At 46.2% G+C, this 22,630-nt stretch overlaps 1 protein-coding gene across 2 annotated transcripts in view; it reads left to right on the top strand.

The window, feature by feature from the left end:
• Window positions 1-13,507: 13,507 nt before the first annotated feature.
• The window catches only part of SKI (SKI proto-oncogene), a 139,228-nt gene continuing 130,105 nt past the window's right edge, over window positions 13,508-22,630 (top strand). The window contains exon 1 of one of the 2 annotated variants that reach the window (XM_085609321.1): window positions 13,508-15,994. In XM_085609321.1, coding sequence (XP_085465447.1) covers window positions 15,029-15,994 — 966 coding nt within the window. In that variant the 5' untranslated portion in view covers window positions 13,508-15,028. The remainder of the gene's footprint in view (window positions 15,995-22,630) is intronic. The other variant, XM_085609319.1, reaches the window with a different exon arrangement.

Genomic DNA, 22,630 nt, shown 5'->3' with positions numbered 1-22,630 from the left:
GGGAGGATATACGCGTCTGGTAACTTCAATCTCTGTTTTCCCGACTTATCTGTCCAACACCCATCCTCATCTAAGCGTGCTGTGCTTTCCTGCCATACTGCTAACTCCTCGACCGTTGACCCACTCTGGATTTCTTTCACATTGTCTAGCGTATCCTCAAATATAGTGACCTCGGGCACCCTCCTGGCGGGACCAGCTACTAATATCCTTTTCATCTTTGTTCGAGCTGTCTGGTCTGCAAATGCGTTCCCCTTTCCCACATCATCAGTAACCGCCTTATGGGCGCTGCACTTCACAATAGCCAATTTCTTAGAAAGTGTCAAGGCGGACAGAAGCCTATGTATAAGAGGGCCGTGCTGAATGCGTGTCCCATGGGAAGTAACGAACCCTCTCTCTGTCCAGAGCTGCCGAAAATTATGGGCTATCCCTAAGGCGTACTGACTGTCAGTTTAAATAATAACAGCCAGTCCCTCGTTCAATTCACAAGCTCTAGTAAGGGTGACCAGTTCAGCTGCCTGAGGGGACTTATCGGGGACTTGTGATGTCCCAACTACCGTATGCAATGTAGTAAGGGCATACGCTGCAGTGGAGGTGCTATCTGATAATTTGAAACAAGAGCCATCGACATACAGTTTCCCTTGGGGGTCTGATAAGGGAACATCAGTCTGGTCTACCCATCTCTTCCTCTGTCCAAAAAATACAATCATGTATGTCAATTTCCTCACTCTCAGAAGAGAGGGCTAGTAATGTGGCTGGGTTCAGAATGGCACATCTTTTAATCGTGATATGCGGGGCCAAGTGAGTTACCTCTTAACCCATTAGACGCGCACTGGTAAGGTGCTGCTTCTTGGTCTTATTCAAAAGGGTGTCCACAGCATGGGGGACCATGACTGAGATAAGTATGAAGTACAAGCCCAGCCGATTGCCTTATGGAGACGGCCATAGCCGCGACCGCTCTTAGAAAGCTCGGGAGGGCTCTGGCAACTGGATCAAGAAGAGCAGAAAAATAAGCACACGGCCGTTGCTTACTTCCAAAGGCCTGTGTTAAAAACAGAGAGCGCACAACCAGCTGTCTTGTGTACATACAGCACAAACGGCTTCAGATAATCAGGCGTACCAAGCACAGGTGCAGAGCAAAGCGCAACTTTTAATTGCTCAAAAGAATGCCGACATTCAGGCGTCCAAGGCAAGGGCTCATGCACATCTTTAGTGGTTGGCAAAAGCAAGGGCTTTATTAGTAATGAATAATTAGGGATCCAATGGGGACTGTAGGAAGTGATGCCAATAAGAGTGCGCACATCCCTCTGAGTGTTAGGGAAAGGCATTTTAACAACGGCGCTAATGTGCTCAGGGGTCAATCTCGTACCCTCCTTCGAAAGAGAGGCGACCTAAATAGGTGACCTCCTGTTGACAGTATTGAAATTTAGAAAGGGACACTAGGTCCATGGTGAGTCAAATGTGGCAACAACTTAACCGTACTGTCTTTGCATCCCTGATCAGTGTCAGAAGCTATTAGTATGCCATCCACATATTGAAGCAATACATTACCTGGGGAAAGCGTGAGGGAGTCCAATTGGGCTTTCAAGGCTTGGCTATATATACTGGGGCTCTCAGTATAGCCCTGTGGAGCGCAACAGAATCTAGAGCTTCTGCCAGCTAGGGTAAAATTGAACAAATGTCGGCTGTCAGGATGGATCGGGATACTAAAGAACGCATTTTCAAATCAATGACAAAAGAATTTAGCAGAGGAAGGAATCATCGTCAAGAGGGAAGTAATGTCAGGGACCACCGTGAACTGAGGGACCACTATTTTATTAAGTGCGCACAAATCAATCACAAAACGATAAACATCTGGGTGGTCAACGGGGGGGCGGGGAGTCTGGAGAAGCCTTTTTGAGAATAGGAAGAATAGGACTATTACACACATTTGCAGCTGTCTCTTCAACCACTCCTGACTCAATCAGATCTTGTATAATTCGCAGCAAACCCTGCTCTCCCGCTTGTGGAATTTTGTAGTGAGGAATATGAGGCAAAATAGCATTGTCTTTAACTTTAATGGAAATTGGGGTAATTTGCAACAGACCCACATCTGTATCCCCAGTGGCCCACAACGTGTGCGGCACATCTTTAAACTCAGCAGGGAGGTGTGCATCTTTTGACAGACACTGCTTAGTGCTACCTACATTCGGGCCCATTGTCATGTAAACACCTTCCGGGGAACAAAAAGTTGTAACATGTAGCCTCTTTAATAAATCTAAGCTCATCAAATTCTCTCCACAATTAGACGTTAACAAAAATGGCAAGTCCACAGTAAAAGGACCGATAGTCAAGGCAAGAGGTTTGGAAATGGGGCTCACAATCTTCACACCAGAAAAGCCTACCGAAACATTATCTTGGCCAGACTGAGCTGCCCCAGGGACCAGCGAACAAGAAACAGAGCTATTCATTGTAACTGTATCCAGCAAGAATTTCTTAACTGAGCCTTGCAAATATGCGGTGACATAAGGACTGCGCTGATCTACAGGTATCTGGGCTTGTCCCTCACCCTGCCCCTGACTGTCCTAGCTGTGAGACATCCCTGTCACTTTGTCCAGATCATAATCGTCGAGGTAATACTGTTTCCCTTGAGGGTCACTAAAATAGTTCTGGTCTGAGTGACTCTGCGATGTCCTATCCTTCCCAACCTTATCCTGATCGCTTTCTTCATGGCCCCATCCATGAGAACTTCGTTCTCTGGGGGCACAACTTTCTGTAATAACACCAGACACGCACTACGCCAGTGCCCCTACTCCTTGCAGTACGCACACTGATTCGGCCCTACGGGCACAGCATTCCTGCTAGTACGGGGAAGCTGCCGGGCCGGACCAGCACCACATCCCCTTCCATTTCCCCTAGACGCCTGCTGTAACACCTTTGTCTTCAACTCCTTGTGCTTCTTTTCCACCTTCTCGTTCTTCCGGTGTTCATAATATTGTGCCATACTCAATATTACAGAAGGGGAGAATTTAGCCCAAGTGATCTCCGAAGCCTGCAACCGAGCCACAATCTCTGGGAGCAAGTTCATAACAAATCTGTTAACAAGCAATCGGACACCCCTTTCCGCTGACAAATTCTGTCCGCTAAAGTCCAAAAATGCACCCTAGAACCAAGCGAAACAAATCAGACACGCTTTCATCCTTCTTCTGACAGCATGCCGTTAACTTGTCCCAATCTACCCTTCTCAGTGGAATAAGAGATTGCATATAAGAGATAATTCGGCCAGGCAAAGCTAGTATTTCAGCCCTCTGTTTCTCGCCAGGCTTCCTCTCCTGATCCCATGCTATAATTTGATCCCAGATACCACCCAATTTGGCACCGTGGTTCTGTGTGTGGACCTGCCTCCAAATGTCAACGGGCACCAGTAAACCAAAGAACATTTCAATATCTGCTAACATTATCACGGTCGACAAAGCGGCCTCTGTCAATTCCTTATAATATGCGGTAGGGTTTTTCCTAGGGTCGGGTAACTGAGTCTTAAGGGATAAGACCTCACTTCTCTTCCATGGAGTATAAACCCATTGGTCTTGGAACCGAGCCTCTACCTTTGGTCTGATAACGACATCATGCTGATCTCGTTGATCTGGGATTTCTGGGCAATATATGGGGTGCACTTCTTTCATCGGGAACTGAGACACCATCTTCGGGCTCTTATCAAGCGACCTCTCCGGTAAGCAACCATTGTTGCAACATTACCAAATACCTGACCAGGCACCTAGTCAGCTATATAAACATGATCCTTAATATCATACATAATCTGTGGCGTTGCCTCATTAAAACACTGCTCCCAAAGCCCAATCAAAGTAGCCGACATGTGCTTAAGGGCATGCTGCTGGACAAAAGGCTCATAGTCTTTCATCACCTCCCACACATCCTCTACACTGTAAATGGGGTTACGAGCTACCTGCGTTGGCTACCGTTCTTTTCTCTTCCTCTCCCACATCAGATCGTATCAATATCCATCCCAATCGCTCCCTAGCCGTTGCCCAGTCCCCTGATCCACGTGCAGGTGTTCCGCTACCCAGTACTGTTGGGGAATGAAGGAAAAGGGAAGGAGTGATAGAAGGAGCAGGTACCAACGTTGTTAATGGCTGTGTTGTGGGTGTAAGGGCTGAAGAGAGGAGAGACATCGACAATAGGCGTAGCAGGGAGACTAGCAGTTATCTCAGGCACAGAAGGCGAAGCCATAGAATTGACAGCAGGTTCGGCAGCAAAGGCAGCTGGGTTGGTAACAGAAGAAACAGACAGCAGGGGCTGAAGAGACAGACAATTGAGACTGTGGCATGGCAGGGCATATTCTCTGCTGAGCATGTGGAGGTAGAGGTCGGGTGTCTAACAATTCCTCCACAAATGTATCATTTTCTTCTCAAACCACATAAGACTTTTCACATTGCAATCAAAACTTCCTATCAACACACTCTATCCCATTCTCAGTCTTCTCTCTAACATACACAACAGCTTTCTGAGTCACTGTCTGTATCCTTCCCTTTCAGGCCTCTTTTTCTGCTTTTGTTAGTCTGTTTAGCTTCCTTTTGCCATGTTCTAAGGGGATCAAACATTGACTGCCTACTTCTTTTCGCAAAGAATTTATCCTGCAGAAAATTATGCTTTTGCTCATCAAAAGTGCCCGTCAACGACCCTTGCAAATCGGCATTGTCCCTCGTATATTTGTGCCATAATGTACTAAACATAATAGGGCCATGGCCATGTTTGACATACATTTCAAAATTTGGAGTGCCTTCCGGAGGCGTAGGCTGACTCTCTTCCAATCAAGCATCAGTAGAACAACGACGACAGCTCACACAGAACAAATTACTGAACCAGGGCATTTTTAAATGAAAACGTGTTCACTATTTATGCCGAGCAGATATTTGCAAATATCTTACCAAACTTGGTCCTCATACCTCACCAAATCCAAACCAAAGTGGTACCATGTTCACAAAGAACTCAAATTAATTCAAGCGCTTGTCCAAAAACGATCCTCAGACCATACCAAACACAAACCAATATGGCGCCATAGCCACAGAAACAAAACCAAAGCAAACTCAACTGGTGCACACAGGTCAAACAAATGTATTCTCCACTACCGACTCTTTGGACCAAAAGGTCAGATCCAAGGGTTTCACCATTCAGTACCCCAGTTGGGATGACCACTGGACGAGACACCGCCCGGCCAGACAGATGGGGCAGCTGTGAGTACCATACTCTCACGTGCAGGGATCCCCGGTCCGCCCATCCGTCCGTCCGATCCGACATGGTCCCGTCCCCCTCACCCGTCCGCGGGCAAGGAAGGGTCGCTCACCCGATGGGGACCCTGTTCGGGCGCCACCTGAAGGAAGTGACCGGATTAGGGCCACCCGGGTCACTCGCGACCACCTCTCAGCCTTCCATACAAATGAAGAGTAGGTCAGACAGTAGAGCATACAAACCAAAGTTATTTATTAGTCATACACTCAAGTGGAGTCCAGTTTGACCATCATCCTTAGATTGCTGTAGAGGGACTGACTCCTGCCAACATGATAGTGGAATTGTTAGAGGTATGTACCTTTGCCTACACGTATTTCAATATATTTTAGAGAATATTTGGCAGCAATGGTCTCGATTTTTTGGCATCTTTTTTCAGACAGAAGGCAATCAGTATTTTGGGACTTTAAATCTGCAAGACGATACATCCGAAACCATTTTAAAGCTAAAACCCGCACCAAAATGATACCGATTCAGTCAGCTCACTAACTCGTTAGGTTATACTGACTAATGGCGTTTCGAAAGTAAAAAGAATAGAGCTTCGTCTAGCACCACAGTGACACCGGACCACAAGCCCCAGAAGTCCCTGCCATCGCGCCCAGAGGCGCTGCTGCTGACGCGGTTTGCGCCCGCCCAGGGGGGCCTACTTAACCTCTCGCGGCTCCCGCTTTGCGGAACGCGCGCGCGCTGGGCGAAGCCCCGGACCACGGGCGGGCCCGTCTGTGCCCATCAGAGCCCGAGGGAGACCAGAGTGGGCCACCCCCTTGACGCTTACAACTGGAGAACATCTGCCCCGTAAGGTACTGTTGGCTCTGCTATCTGTCTGTTCCTGCCTTATCTCCCAGTAACATATGGCGAAACGGGCTAAGCGGAAGGATATGCAATCAGGCGGAGGGGGACTTGTGGGATCTTTAGATGCTTTTTTAACTCGAGCGGAGTCAGTGTTGACGCATGAAATCCTCCTAACAGAAAAAAAGATTATCAATGGACACTGTAGTGACCCATAAGAGATCATCGCTGGAAGGGCTGAGTGGGGCGAAATCACCCGCAAGTGCTACGCCTGATATAGAGCACGTGCCCGCAGAAAGGAGGTGGAGTGGAGAAGGCACGGGAGAGGGGGAAGAGGGGCAAGAAGAGGCAGGCGGAAGGAACCTTATTGGGAGCAAGTGTCAGCAAAATGTTGAGACAGGGTCCGGGAAACACAGTATTGGTAATGGGGAAAAGAAGTCCACAGTTAGCATTAACCCCCCTCTGGTCGCGCCCAGTGAAGACCCAGTGCCCCTGATAATCTTGGACCCAATCCCAGCTTGTGGTCGAGAGGAAAGAGCTGCTCGTACCAGATCAAGTAAGGCACAGAGGGCTAGCCTAATTAACCCCGGTGCCGCCCAAACCCCATCAGCAATAAATGATTCAATGACTAAATGTACAAGGGGAAGAGCCGTTCATAAGCCTAAGCAGAAGACCAGAGCGAGGAAGTTACCATCTAGAGTAAATACCCTTGACCAGTCAGTGGAGGTAGACAACCTTTGTATAGAGGAACACCCCCAGCTCCCGCGAGTCTGTGAATGTGAGTATGATCAATGGTCCAGATTAGAAACACTGATGGCCAATATGTTAGAGCCTTTACTGAATAAGTTAAATATAAATCGAGGAGAAATTACAATGCATTCAATCGAGAAAAGATTCGCACATGGGGGAGGGGGGGGCGGGGAGTCTTTCAACCCAACAGGTCAGAATGGAACCAGCTATTCCCGATACCCCCATACTCCAGGGCCTTGGATTACACAATAGGCATAACACGCACGGGGATAGGCAGGGAGCAGGGGGACACAAGTGTACTGATTGTTCACAGGGAGGGACCATACAGAGGGGGAGCGGTAGAGACATAATAGATCACCTGATCACCCGAGTTGCCGACACAAGAGGCATGGAGTCACATCCTTCTAATCCAGAGTTAATCATAGAAAACAGGGCTACTGTAAATCACCGACAGCAGAGTAGATAGGGGGCTTCTGTGAACAACCAGAGGGAAGCATCTCAAGTTATCAATCTCCCCCCCAGCCTGTACCCCATACACTGTGGTTTTAACAGGTGTGCCAGTTTACACACTTAAGCACAAAGAGACCACTGAGCAGCTAATTAATAAGGTAGCTCACTGGCTGTGCAAATTCTCTAGATTCCATAAGGAAGACTACAGGCACATTCTCATGGCCCGCAGGGTCTCATGGATAGGTAGGTCTCAAAACGTTTATAGTGGGGATTGTTTAATTGTCACCCTCAGATGCCCGGGGCTGGTGCAGGGGATCCTATCAAACACAGCTAGGTTATTTGATTTAGGGACCAGCATCAAACCCATGCCATTAGGGTTCTTTTATAGACCAGTGTTAGGATCTACCGGTGTTATTGGTACAAGCGGGAACCCTTGGGGAGGGACAATGGAGCTATCTAATGTTTTTACCCCATTAGGATATCTAAATGAAATAGACTGACTGACGGCCAGTAAATGTGAGGGCAGTCTCCCTGAAACCCCTATACCCCCAGCCATGATTAGGGACTCGAGCGCAGAACCAACAGAAGTCCCACATAAGGTCTGTAGGGACCCGTACGAGACAGACCAGATGTGGGTGAGGCTAGTAGATCTTGGTAGTAAAGATAGTGGACCCCCTGAACCAGAGGTGGACACTGGTCCAGGTCACAAAGATCATCTCCTGGAATATAGCAGGGTTGGCAAGCAAGCTTAGGGTGACCCAATGGCTTAATTTTGTAAAGTGCTTTGATAGAATATGCCTACAGGAAGGAAACATGGGCAACGGAGAATAACTTTTTTATAGAAGGGTATAAATCCTTCTTTCGTCTGGTGGTTAAAGCAAGAGCAGGGTGTGCAATAGGGGGCTTGTTAGTGTTCATTGCCCTGAAGTTATGCTGCAGCTGGAATGAGCTGGCGTGTAACTCCGAGAATATACAAGGGCTGTCCTTTAGATCGAAAGGATTTAGGGTCACCTTAATAAATGTTTACAATGCCACCTAGACAGTTGCTCAGGGCCCAAATAGTCTAGCAGAGCTAAATAGCTGGTCGGAGCATAACACAACGAATGATCTTAGTGGGCGACTTCAACTGCCATATGTGCCCTCATCTAAAGGTGGCTAAGTGTGATTGGTTAGCATGCCCCCTTACTAAAGGTCCACATTTGGAACACACAAACGGGAAAAGTGCTAACAAGCATTTTATATGCTTTTGGGTTAACCCACACAATGGATATGGCCACTAATAAGGTTGGTTGTTTTGTACCTCCAACATATAAAGGCAGAGGGTGCCACTCAGTGATTGATTACATATTTATATCCCACACATTAGAGAGTAGCATAATAAAATGTATCATCGAACATAGCGCGTTTAGTGACCGCAATCCCCTGACATTAGAAATTCAGTGCCATAATCTGTTACAGGGCAGTCAGATGGAAAGGGATAGGCAGACCTGTGGACCAGGGTAGGAGGCTTAGATGGGCCCAGGTAGACGCAGCTGAATTTAATGCTGTTTTATTTAAAAATGGGGCTAAAGATTTTAGTGACTGCTTAAACCTGGAGGTAAGAGGGGCAGATCTGATGGATTAATACTTATCAATATAGTATGTATTCTAAAATAATGTTCAAAAAAGAAAAGGGGATTACGAGAGATGTCAGAAGAAAAGGCAAAGCCATACACGTTAGGTCTTTTTTGTGAAGAATGTTCTTCGTTTATATTACTAGAATATTTACACAGGAAGTGGACATAAATACACAATACAAATTGACATTAAACATGCAAATTACAAATTACAAATTAGTGTCCCAATGAAAAAAACCTAAACAAACAAATAACATAAAATGCGACATACAAACAAGGTTTCCATTTCTCTTTACAAAGGCAATCACAAACAATTAATAATTCAAATTAGCAACACTTAAATATTATAAGTGTTGATTTAGTGATTTGCCTATCGCGTCAACGGCGTTTCGACCCTATTCCAATTTAAAGGGTCTCGTCAGGACTGTCTAATATAGGGACACCTTATCGTCCAGGACAGGTCTAGCGTGTAAGTGTACAGTGACACCGTGCTCAAGGTGAAAAGATAAAGTACTCACAGGTACCCAGCCGGGTGCCCTGTGAGAGAGGACTCACACGGAGGCAGTTGCCCACTGTTATTCTGTACGCTATTGATTTAGCGCGATGTAAGAGTTGACTGGACTCGTGAACACGAAGCAACAGCTACACAGCAGTCTGGAGCTTCCGTAGGTGTTGTATATTGATAGACCCTTACATCGCGCTAAATCAAAAGCGTACAGAATAACAGTGGGCAACTGCCTCCGTGTGAGTCCTCTCTCACAGGGCACCCGGCTGGGTACCTGTGAGTACTTTATCTTTTCACCTTGAGCGCGGTGTCACTGTACACTTACACGCTAGACCTGTCCTGGACGATAAGGTGTCCCTATATTAGACAGTCCTGACGAGACCCTTTAAATTGGAATAGGGTCGAAACGCCGTTGACGCGATAGGCAAATCACTAAATCAACACTTATAATATTTAAGTGTTGCTAATTTGAATTATTAATTGTTTGTGATTGCCTTTGTAAAGAGAAATGGAAACCTTGTTTGTATGTCGCATTTTATGTTATTTGTTTGTTTAGGTTTTTTTCATTGGGACACTAATTTGTAATTTGTAATTTGCATGTTTAATGTCAATTTGTATTGTGTATTTATGTCCACTTCCTGTGTAAATATTCTAGTAATATAAACGAAGAACATTCTTCACAAAAAAGACCGAACGTGTATGGCTTTGCCTTTTCTTCTGACATCTCTCGTAATCCCCTTTTCTTTTTTGAACATTATTTTAGAATACATACTATATTGATAAGTATTAATCCACATGAGCTATTGTTTCCTTACAGCACATAATACCCAGGCTCCTTGTGGGTAGGGTCTCCTTGTTTCCCAATCAAGCAGATCTGATGGAGGCTTTTTTTAATATCACGATAAGGGTCAGCAACATGTTGGTCAACCACATCGAGACGTATAACGGATAGCCCGCGGTGGTTTGACAGTCACTGTTTGCTGGCCCTGAGGAAACTGAAGGGGGCACTCAAGCAGAAGCCTAGGGATAGGGAATGGGTGCGCGCATGTCGAGCATCCTGTAAGCAAGTGGTAAAAAAATCGTAAAGGCCAGTTGCAGCATTTAGCATGGGAGGAGCTTGTGGATGCAACCCAGTTGAAGGACTCTGCACGGTTCTGGAGGACCATCAACAGTCCTTGTTTCTCAGACCCGAATAAATCTGGGCTAAGTGCGAATATTCTCCCTGAACACTGGAGGCAGTATTTTCAAGGCCTGTATAACCATACCATAGATACACAGGAGGAATTGCAATCAACAGTTGGTTTAGCCAGTAGCGGACCGGTCTTTTTTTCTCTAGCAGAAGTAAGGGCTGGAATAGATGGCCTTACTAGACATAAGGCCCCAGGACCAGACGTGATTCCGCCCGACCTCTTTAAATGCAATCCAGAGGTATAGGCGCCTCTATTGACAAGGTTGCTAAATGCAGCAATTAGTTCCTCTATGCCAGGTTCATGGTCGTCTGCAATTATCGTGCCCATTTTTAAGAAAGGGGACAGGGACAATCCGCAATGTTACAGCCCAATATCTTTGATTGACGTAGCAGCAAAGGTTTTGGGTCGGGTAATTTTAAATAGGCTGATGGACTGGGCTGAATCCACTAATATAATCACTGACGTTCAATATGGGTTTTGCCCCGGTAAATCCACAGTAGCTCAATGTTTGAATCTTTACCTCATCACGGCCAAATATACATTAGCGAAGGAGGGGGGTCTTCTATCTAGCGTTTATGGACCTCACGGCGGCATTTGACCGCGTGAACCGGAGAAAACTGTGGTCACTGATGGCTAGCCAGGGTGTAGACATACCTATAATTAACATCCTGCAGTCTCTGCATCACAACACCTCCGCCGCGGTACGGTACACTCAGGAGGGGGGACATCACAAATAAATTTGTATGCTCCAGTGGGGTCAGGCAGGGGTGCATTCTGGCACCTTTCTTGTTTACGTTGTATATCAACGAGTTGGATGCCGCCCTGCGCGATATCAAGACAGACCTGCCGAGGAGAGGGGAAAGAGCAGTCCCTGTTCTGCTCTATGCAGACGACACAGTGTTACTAGCCCGTACCCCCCATGGGTTGCAGTTGCTAATCGATGGCTTTGTGAGGTTTATGGAGAGTCTGGATATGTCCCCAAACCTCTCAAAATCATGTTTGATGGAAATGGGAAATAAGAAAGGGAAATCATACAATCTCTCTATCGGGACACACATACTAGGTAAAGTCCCAGCATTTTCCTATTTAGGAATAACATTTGACGGCCGATTAAACTTTAAGCATCTACTCGACAATAAAGCCCTGTCCCTGATTAAATCTACAGGTGCAATTATGAATTATGGTCAAAGACTAGGATATTGGACTCCGGACGTGATTTTAAAATTGTATAATGCAATCTGCTGTGCCAAGGTCTTGTACGGAAGTGAGGTGTGGGGATTTGTAAAGCTTAACAATCTACAAAGGGAGGAAAACAAATACATGAGGCATTTGTTGAGGATACCGAGCAGTACCCCTGCATTTATTGCGCACGAAGAACTGTGGGGCGGGTATATCTTGGATACTATAGCAGTTAAACCCCTAGTATTCTGGTTAAAAATTTGGCTACGCGAAGAGCTTGGACTGACAAGGATGGTGGTCCAGGATTGTCTCACACTGGACCACACTATGAAAATCCCTTGGTTAAAATATGTGAGGGATGGTTTTCATAACTTGGGTCGCTCAGCCCTGTTCTCCGATATAGTCACTATAAGCCAGAAAGACAAGACGGACATCAAAATATTGTACTTAAAGCTCAGTCAGACACAACGGGAGACTACCGAATTAGAAAAGGAGTCTGTAAGAAATTATATTATAGTGAAGTCTACCCCGACTATAGCACCTTATCTAATCCTTTTGACCAGTCCTCATGAAAGGTTCTTAATAACTTGTTTAAGATTAAATTTTATAGACCAAATCCTGGGATCTCCGGGGGTTATATGAGAAATGTAGAAGAGAGAGGACCCTGTGGCTGCGACGACCTGTCTCCACACGATACCTCTCATTTTCTTTTCTTTTTATCTGGTCATATTATACTTACCCAAGGAGAAGGTTTTTAAAGACTTTACTCAGGAATACTGGTATTAAGCAGATTTGTGTTGCTTTGCTATTTTTAAAAATGTCCTCAGATGTCCTCACCCTCCATGGTGTTGTAAATTATTTAAGGATTGCATATAAATTAAGAACCTCGAGAGGGATTTGTAATAATCAGAATTGAGCGCGTCTGATCTTTAACAATTTTTATGGTGTTTTTAGAGTTTTTTTATTCTAAAATGTGTATGTAATGTCTTTTAACCTAGGATGTGGATTATAATGTTAGTGGAGATATCAATATAGGGAAGACATTTTGATATGTTTAACTCTTTTTTAACATTGTGAATGCTTTTATGATTTATCTTAAATCGAATAAAGAACTATAATAATACTGAGTAAAAAGAATAGAAAGTGTCTCGTGATTTCTGGGCTAACGTGCTTGCAGATCTTTTTAGTGAAGAGTATGTTCTTACTTAGGGTGCAGAATCTCATACTGCAAAGCATAAAAAAGAAAAAAATCTGCATAATATACTTTATTTTCAAGTTAACCATGACACAAATACTTCGCTTTGGAAATTGCGATACACAGATCGAGACTACCGATTATTATACCTAGCTTTTATGGTTTACTGGGCTGGCAAAAACGATATAAAAGTATATATGCGCCTCCTGCCTGCGTTTTTATCAATTGCTGTTCTGTGAACCAAAAGCTTTTTTCAGTCCTTGCCCGAGACAGAGCTGAGGGCTTTTTTTCTGCCTGGCTTTGCAGAGGCAGCAGCAGAAGGAGGAGGTGAAGGGCTGTGAGGAGTGGGGGCTGGTTCCTGGAAGAGCCAGCCTGGGGAGTTGGTCACATTCTTGGCTGGGATTCAATGAGTGAGGCAGACACCAACAAACAGGAGAGGGGAGAGGGGGAGAGACAGGGCTGGAGGGGCGGGGGAGGGTGGTGGTGGGTTGAAGGAGGAGCGAGGGAGGGGTGGGAGAGAGAGCAGACACAGCCTTTCAGTTCTAGCCAGCCAGGCACTCTGAACTGGAAAGTCAAGCTGCGAGGATGTGCCTGTCTGTGCAGCCCAGTGCTGCAGACTGAAGGAAACAACACCCCCCTCACCCCCAAAGGAGGACCCAGGCAGACTGAAAAGGGGGCAGGAAAAGGGCAGGCACCCCCACGGACTTAAACTTATTTTTTATTGGAATTGCACATTTGTATCTTACTCTGCTGTGCTTTAAAGCCCGCTCCTCGTTGGAAAAGTGTGAGGCTTGGCCGGACAGCACACCGAGCAGCCTTTTTTGAACAGGAAATGAGTACAAGACAGCAGTTTTCAGCCATCGGTCAAAGGATTCAAGGGAAAGAGCAGCTTTTACTGAAGTGTCCTTGACGGCTGGCACATGAGAAAAGCTGCCAGAATAGGAATAAACGAACAGAAGAGTGGTTACCAAAGAAGGGTGCGCTGTGTGTGGAAAAAAGGTAGTTCTAAATGAAGAATCGGAAATGTGCCCTAAGAAGAACTGAACGGATGGCACTGAAGCAAAAGAGGTGCAAGTGAAGAGAAAAAAAGTGGGCCAGGTAATCTTCTGGCTTTTCACGTTGCCGTTTGTAAAACGGACTGTGATGTCTGTCTGCTGTCACAGTTTACTTAGGGGAAGGGGACTCTGCAAACTGCTGAAGGCGTGAACTGGTGACATACGAGTTCCCTTTTCAAGATAGAATTGCCAAGAAGCCTCTGCATTCCCACCTTGGATTTTACCCTGGATTGCGGGTGTACTGCTTTTCCTCTGCTGGAAAGAGGAGGTAGTTTGGAAAAAACTATGTTTTCCGCTGTGCCAGATGGTAAAAGTCTACCTTTTTTCATCTTCTGAAAGTGGTACAGTGACGGATCAAGAGCTCTTCCTCACCCCCAACAAGAGGATCTACGTCTCTAAAGGAGGATACTTTCTTGCATGTTATAGGAAATTGTGACGGGGACATGTTTCCTGCAAGAAAAAAAATCACATTTTGGAACCGTGGAAGATGACTATTTTTTTCACTAGCGAAGAGTTAGACTGCAACACTTTGTTTTACTTCTTTGCAAAAGGGAACTTATGCTGTGATTCTACTTTTCACGAAACTAAGAACCAGAGCACTGTTTTTATAACGAAAACCTCAGTTTTGGAAAACTTTTGTTTTTTTTAAGTGTACAGGAGCACCAGCTTGCAAGGGGGCACATTAGATTTTTGGGAAACGACTCACCTTCGCTTTTATTGATTTTCAATTGGATTCAAAACCTTATTTGGGTACAAGACAGATTATTCTGGAGAAAATCGGGTGATGTCGATATTTTTGCATTGGGAAGTGCATCATTTGAGACATTTGGACAGTACTTCTATTTGGTCTTGAACGGCAGGCTCCTGTGAGAAGACTTGAGCCTAAGAGGACACAGTAAACGGGGACAAACAACTTTTTGCTTGAGTTGCTGAACTATTTGTTGTTGATCAGGACCCCCTGCGGCGGCTGTTGGCTTTTTGGGTGGGGGAACGCCTGTTTTTAGCCCATTTTTTCTGACATGGAGGCCGTGAGCCGAGTCAGCTTCCAGCCCCACCCGGGCCTGCAGAAGACCCTGGAACAGTTCCACCTCAGTTCCATGAGTTCCCTGGGGGGACCGGCCACCTTCTCCGCCCGCTGCTGGGCCCAGGACTTCTTCAAGAAGGAACCCGGGGGCAAAGAGCCGCCGGAACCCGAGCTGCCTCCGGGGCCCGGCGGAGGTGGTCTCGGGCAGCCGGGCGCGTGCCTTCTGCCCGTCCCCGGGCCCCTTTTCCTCCCTTCGGACCGCTCGACGGAGCGCTGCGAGACGGTGCTGGAAGGCGAGCCCATCTCCTGCTTCGCGGTGGGCGGCGAGAAGCGCCTGTGCCTGCCGCAGATCCTCAACTCGGTGCTGCGGGACTTTTCGCTTCAGCAGATCAACGCGGTGTGCGACCGGCTGCACGTCTACTGCTCGCGGTGCTCGGCCGAGCAGCTGGAGATCCTCAAGGTGCTGGGCATCCTGCCCTTCTCCGCTCCGTCCTGCGGCCTCATCACCCGCACGGACGCCGAGCGCCTCTGCGCTGCCCTTCTGGGTGGGGGCTGTTACCCGAGCCCCAGGTCCAAGCCGGGCCTGCTAGGCCCCGCCGGCGCGGCCCCGGGCCTCGAGTTGGAAGTGACCGAGCGCAGCTTCCGCGTGTACCACGAGTGTTTCGGGCGGGCGCGTGGACTGTTGGTGCCCGAGCTGTACCGGGCCCCCGGGGCCGCCTGTGTGCAGTGCCTGGACTGTCGGCTGCTCTTCCCACCGCAGCGCTTCGTTGCGCACTCGCACCAAGCCCAGGAGAACCGCACCTGCCACTGGGGCTTCGACTCGGCCAACTGGCGAGCCTATCTGCTGCTCTCCACCGAATACCGCGACTCGGCCGAGCGAGAGCGGCTGACCCGGCGACTCGAGGAGATAAAGGAGAAGTACGACTACGGCAGGAGGCACAAGAGGAGACCGCAGAGCAAGGTGAGCGGGATGCTTGTGGGAGGAGAAAATGGATTTAGATGGGACAGGTGGAGCACGTTAATATGATTTAAACTGAGTGTGATGGTTTTGAAGTGGCTTTTATCCATGCTACGGTTCATGCGTGGCATCTCAAGGTGTAACCGTTTTTGAACTGTAGAAAATGTTGCATTGTGGGACTTGTAGTTTCACTTTTCGCAGCGTGAAAAGTGGAGTTGGTTTTAAAAGCCGGGGCTGCCTGAATGAGGAAGTCACGTGTGTCATGGACCTCTTAGCAGCTATTGTCACCCCAGATGCCAGTCTCTGATTTATTTTGCTTGTGTTGAGTGGGAAGTATGTGATGGAGTCACATGATTATGTGGAATGGGTGGGTAGAATATTATTTTGTCCGTCTCTCGCTAGAGCATACGTGCACATTATATCGAGTCTTGAGAAGTGGTTATGGGGGGACACGGAGTGTGCAATCTATCTCCAGGTGGTTAATAACGTAACCTCTAATCGTCTGGGATTATAGAGCATGGGTAATGCCTTTTCTTTCGAGGGTAAATATTGGTAAACAAACAGGTACCTAATTCATGTAACAAGACAAAGCAGTATACCATGAAATATTTAATGTAACATAGGTAATAGACACTGACAACAAAACACCGCTTGCTAGAGTAGAAGTACACAACCACGCAGACTATTAAGGCCTGTAACATAAAACACATGTGTAACACGTTGTTTGTTTTTCAGTGGCAATCTGTGTTGTTTTTCTGTCTTTATTTTAGTTAAGTTTTGTGTGGTGGGCGGACGACCATGGTGCTTTTATTTGTGTATTTTTTGCAAAAACGTCACTCTACTTGGATTCATAATTTTTTTTTTAACCGTGAAACTGCTCACATCTCTAGCACGAAAAAGACTATTGGATTAAAATCTCTCCGTTATCAGTGTAGCAGCTGGGGCGTCTGTGCCTCTCCATCCCTTGTTTGGGTGACTTGTATTGTATACTGGGTATCGATTGAAACTGGAAGTCTGTTTTCATGGATCTGTCTGCAGGAAACAATAACCCTTCCCCCTTCTCACCGCAGCACAAAATAGAAAGGTCTGTCAATGGGTATGGGTTATTTTTTTACTGGCCAGTACCACGTGTCCCTATAGTAGTGCTGCACATCCCCACTTCATCGTGTATAATCTTTACATTAAAAATAAAAACACTATTTAGCTCAGATAATTTACTAGAAACAATTCTCACTTTAGAAATATATGGTGGAGGCGGGCTCTCGAAGTGAGCAGTTGGTGTAATTAAACTTCCCTTTGCATCAATGGATCACTCTGTCTAAAATACAAAGCAACGTCTGTATGGCCCCCTTCCCCCCCCCCCCCTTCAAAGTAAAATGAGACTGAAAGCAGTTCTCATTTGAGGAAATCCTGAACGCACACCCATACCTATGGAAAACAAGGGCCGACCCCCAACATTGGCATCAAAATGCACCACCTCTGCTTCCATCCTCGAGGAAGTGGTACCTAATCTACAAATAGGAAGAGGGATTTTCCACTCCCTCTAAAGGGTGAAACTATCCCCCATAACCCTATAGAAGAGCGGGGCATGTTCCCACAGAAAACAATATTGATTCATCAAAAAACTTTCGATTCCCTTTAAAAAGGGTCACTTTCCCCCGGAAGAATACACTCTTTTTCTCCCTATAATGGAAAACACGGAATTTCCCCAAACAGCATCATACATTCTTAACTCCCCTGTTAGAGAATTCAGTATCATGTCAGCCATGCACGTTACTAAAAGATCGAGCTCATTCCTACTGAAAAGCATGAGCTGCTCCCAACCAGAAACTATACACTCATTTCCCCTAGCAAAATGCGATGCCCTCTTTTCCATCCATCATAATCGCCAGTCTGCCCCCACCATATAGAAGTACACCTCCTTTCCCAGCAGCAAGCAGGGGCGCTCTATTTCTAGATCGTGAACGGGGGATCCATCGCCTTCCCCAGTCCAGTCTTATATAATGCGCCCTCAAGAAAGCAGGGCCATCTCCACATCCTCCATGATAATAGTCCATTTAAATTCAAGAGCTCACACTTGGAAGATAGGCGTGCCTGGAATGGAGCATAATGTGCCCTGTGTTCTCGAGATGCCCATGTAAAGAGCTGTGTGTGCTCAGCCCAGGACTGTCTGGCCTCCTGCTGCCAGGCTGGGCTCTCCCTGTGCATGTTTACATCACTGTGGCTGCCTGTCCGGCTCCGAGACAGCCCTTTAAATGCCACCCAGTGTTGAGTCTGCCTGGCCAGACCTCGGTGTAGGAGGGTTTATTTTAGACATGCGGCCTGTGCCAGCTACCTGCGCAGGCTGCCAGTGTGGGTACCGACTTTTTATCCTGGGCACAGCTTGCGGGGGGAGGCGGGCGCTGCTGACGTGGACATGTCCGAGTTGGGGAAGGGGCTGGCGAGTAAAACGTAACTTTTCAAAGCAGCTTCCACCATAAGAAACATGACCCAGCACACTGGCCAGCCCGATTTAACCCCTTCCAGTCTGCACCTTGCTGCTGTTATGCTTTGCTAATTTCCCTGGGAACATAAGTCTCTTTACTACCCGCGTCAACCCTCCCCCAAATCCCCTCACCCATCAGAAAGGAGACCGCTGCCTTTGTGGTATACAGTGCCCATTTATGCAAGTCTGACAATTCGAACGCGGCAACCTTTTATGCTAGACTTGGGGGATATCTTTTTCTGTTTTTGTCTCTTGTCTGAAAGTGTTTTAACTCCTCTGTAAAGCATCTTGGTTTATTATTCCGAGGGAATGAAAAAAGCTGCATTTAACTCCGTTCGTCTTGGGAGGCCAATTACCTCGGTTATTTTTTTATGTTCAGTGAATGGATTCCTTCCCAAGTTCCCCAGGAGTTTCTCGGAACGGTGTCAGAACCATTGTGGCGACGTTAGCCGTAATGAGGCCCATTATCTGCTCTAGTTGGAGGTGGATGTGTTTTTAATGGCTCGTCTCCCCCTTGCTAATCACCGGGCTGAAATGGCAGCCTTTGAATTGGCGAGGGGGAGGGGCGGTTGATGATCAAGTTTTTACGTGTGTTAAAAAAAGTGACGGGTTAGATAGATTTCGGTAAAGGGGGGGGGGGGGGAGGGGAGGGGGTAACAAGAGACCAGTTTACTGTGCACTGTGATCCCCCATCACCTTTTTAACCGATCAAATATAGAATTTCTATGCATTTTATGCTTCTCATTGCATGATTTTCTCATGATTTTGTTGGCCAATTCTGCAGACAGTTTTATAGTGATCGCCTTGTTTGTGTGACAAGGGCTTGTTGGTCTGGGTGTGGTGTTGTCTAGAGGAAGTGGTTGTGTCTGTGTCCCCCCCATACATTTTATGTCTGTGTGCGCATGTGGTCATGGTGTCTAGAAGTGACTCCATTGTCTGTTTATGGGTACAGCATGGGATGGCTGAGGCCGGTGCATGACGGTCTTCTCTTTGGGTTGCTTCACCTGTATGCCTCAAAGATCCAGTACCCATGCTAGAAATTCTGTCTAAATGTGGCCTGGGTTCTTGATTTTGAGGATGTGGGTGTAGTTGGATGTGATTGATGTCTGGTGGAATGTGTGGTCCCCAGTGGCTTTTGTCTGTTGATTTTAAATATGCATCTTGAAAGAGCTGCATTTGGCTCGTGTCTGTAGTGATAGCTTGGTCTCCGTTGCACTTTGAAGTATGCTTTGGCTGGTGGCTTAATTGTGGTGGCTATATGAAGGTAGCAGTAAGTAGCCCATGTGTCTTCTGGTTTCTCTTTGCAATTTGTTGAGTCAGAATGTTGACTGCAAGAGGCTTCAATGTGCTTCGACTTCCTGTGGATCTTGTATGCCTGTGTGATCTGTATAGTCGGTGTGTTTGCAGACAGGGTCTGTGCCTAGAGACAGCAATGGCAGCTACATCTCCTGGTTGCACTTACGTGCATGTTGGAGTGCTCGTGGGTATATTTGCTGGCCTGTGTTTCAGGACTTAGCATTTGTACTTTTAAGTGATCATGATGGAGTTTTGGTCTTTTGTGACAACCATCTCGAGCTAGGATTGCTGTTTTGTAGATGTGGTGGTGCGTCCTGGATCTGGGTGTAATGGCTGATAGTGTATGTCCCGCATGTTGCATTGCTGTCTCTGTGAGGTGGTTGTCTGCATGTGTTATGAGTCTGAGTCTATCCAGGCAGTGTCTACGGTCGTATCATTCTTTGCTAGAAGGGATCAGGCTGGCATTGATTACCAAAAACCCTCAGTGTTGAACAACTTCTTTTCACTAACGTTGCTTTCTTTTTATACTCCGTTGGACTGTGCTTTGGGTGGGTCTCCAAGACATTATCTTTTATCAGCATCCACAGTGACTGGAAATCATTGCACATCTTACTTTATATTTCCAGTATTGCTTCAGCTCATTGTTTTGAATCTGTAGCTGAAGTCTCTCTAAGAACATGCCCATTGTATTTTTCGTGTTACCTTTGCTTTCTTCTGCAGGTACCAATGGTTAGCCAGACACGGTACTTCCCTGATAGACTCCAGGCTGGGTGCTTTGTATGGGTCCTGTTGGTTAGGAGCAGAAAAAGAGTGATAGTCTCACAAGAACTCATGGCCTCTATAATGCAAAAGAACAAGTTATTTTCCCTCGCAGCTCATTCTGTGTACATAATTTCCACCATAGGGTATAAATTATTCAGGTGGAGTTACCGGATGAGGCATTATCAATACAATGGCTCCATTAGTCATTTTTAGAGAAAATATCCTCTAGTCGGTTTAGTGAAAAAAAAAAAAAAAAGAATGTGAAAGGATTCAAGTGATTTACGCATGAGGATGGGGAATATACATTTGCATTGATGGCATGGGCATTCTTCAATGCGGAAACTGAAAGCCATGTTTTATATCGCCATTCTTTTTTTTTTTTTGTCTATCAGATTCAGAGCTGTGTCTGCTGTTTCAGTCTACCGTGGGGACGTCATTAGGAGATTTACTAAGATTAGACATTTTTTTTATGCAGACTTGGTAAATCTTGTATAAGCGCAATGTCTACTTGTGTAACTCCTTGTCTATATTTCTAACAAACATGCAATGGAGAAAGATGCCTTTTGGCGAGAGCTGAAAGGGTGGTACAGCAGATCTTAGTGTGTATGAACTTTTGTTCGTCCTGCTATGGCATGACCTCATCAACAGCCAATCAGAAAGCAGAAGAGCTGGAGCAGATGTCAGCTGCCAGTAGATTTGGAAGTCCTGCTTGGCATTTGGTACAACTGTGGAATTTGTATCCACATACCTTCAGAACACCGCTGCTGAGTTGCATCCAGATTACATTCTATTTGTGGTTTTAAGAGGGATTCCCAAAAATATAGTGTCCTGAAATGATATTGTACCATTGTTTACTAAACATACGTATACATACTAGGTATTTCACAGAAGGAAGCACCATTGCACGTTGGGGCTTAGTTCCACCATCAGATACATGGGTATTTCCGTCCCTTTAGGCATCCATGAATGTACAGAGAGGCATGGCAAGTTGGCAAGATTTAGGTATAAAGATTTATCTCCATTTTGTGTGTCTTCTCAACTTGAAAAGGATCACAGTGGCAGGAAAAAAGAAATCAAGTTGCCCTCTGCTGCTAGCATTTGGGGGGCTGTCAGTCTCGGGCACAAGGAGTAGTTCACAACGATGACTGAGGTCTCCCTATCCGGTGTAGCCAAGGATGTAGTGAAAGTTGGCAGATGTGAGATGTGCTGTCTTTACTCCGTGGTGCAGAGTGCCCCAAGGCCAGTGAAGATATTACGGTGCAATACATTGATATGTTTCAGTGCCTGTGCAGTAAATTCATTTTATTACTGCATACCCTTTAGTTGGGAGCATCTGGCCTTGCTTGTAGACTCCCTAAATATATATAGGCCTGCTAAGCGTGAGAGACATCGGTTTATTTACTAATGGAAATGGCAAACAGATGGCATGGATGAAAGCTTGCTTGGGGCATCAGGCCTCTGTTGCGATGGCAGAAATAACTGGAGAGTGCCGAAAATGGGGTCTGTCCTTCTGTGTCCTCTATGGTGCTTGAGATTTTTTTAAATGAAGTTGCACGCAAACAAAAGCTCTAGCCCTATAGGTCATTGCATACTGAATAAAACCAAAGTGTTGAGCATATTCTCCACACCCTCCGCTTGTAGTCCTATCTCCATGTTTGCTGTACGATTCCAAACTGTTACGCCCTGATAAAACACAAGTGGGCATTGGTAGTTTTAACTACAATTATTTTGTGTTTAAGGTTTAGATGGGTTTCAGGGTCGTGCAGGGTGGATCATCTTGATGTTTTATAATTTTTTGATCCTGTTCAGTATACTCGGTATAAGATACGACACGATTTGCTTAACATCTATTATTATTCTCTTTTTTAGCCATTATTTAGATACAAAGGTAGTTGTTCAAGTAGCCGATTGTGCAGTGGCAGCTGGCATTTATTTAGAGTGGTAGGGCGGGCAAAATACAGATGATCTTAAAATAAATGCCAATTACCTTTCTGAATTGCCTCACGACGTCCTTCTCCCCTGGGTGTCTTCTCTCCTCGAAGCTCTGGACCAAGCAAACTGTACTACCCAATTCTGGCGCTGCTTTCATGCTGTTA

The sequence above is a fragment of the Triturus cristatus genome, chromosome 1_2 (genome assembly GCF_964204655.1).
Source record: "Triturus cristatus chromosome 1_2, aTriCri1.1, whole genome shotgun sequence".
NCBI classification, from domain to species: domain Eukaryota; kingdom Metazoa; phylum Chordata; class Amphibia; order Caudata; family Salamandridae; genus Triturus; species Triturus cristatus.
Note: the sequence above shows the minus strand (reverse complement) of the source record. Positions and strands in the feature narration are given on the sequence as shown.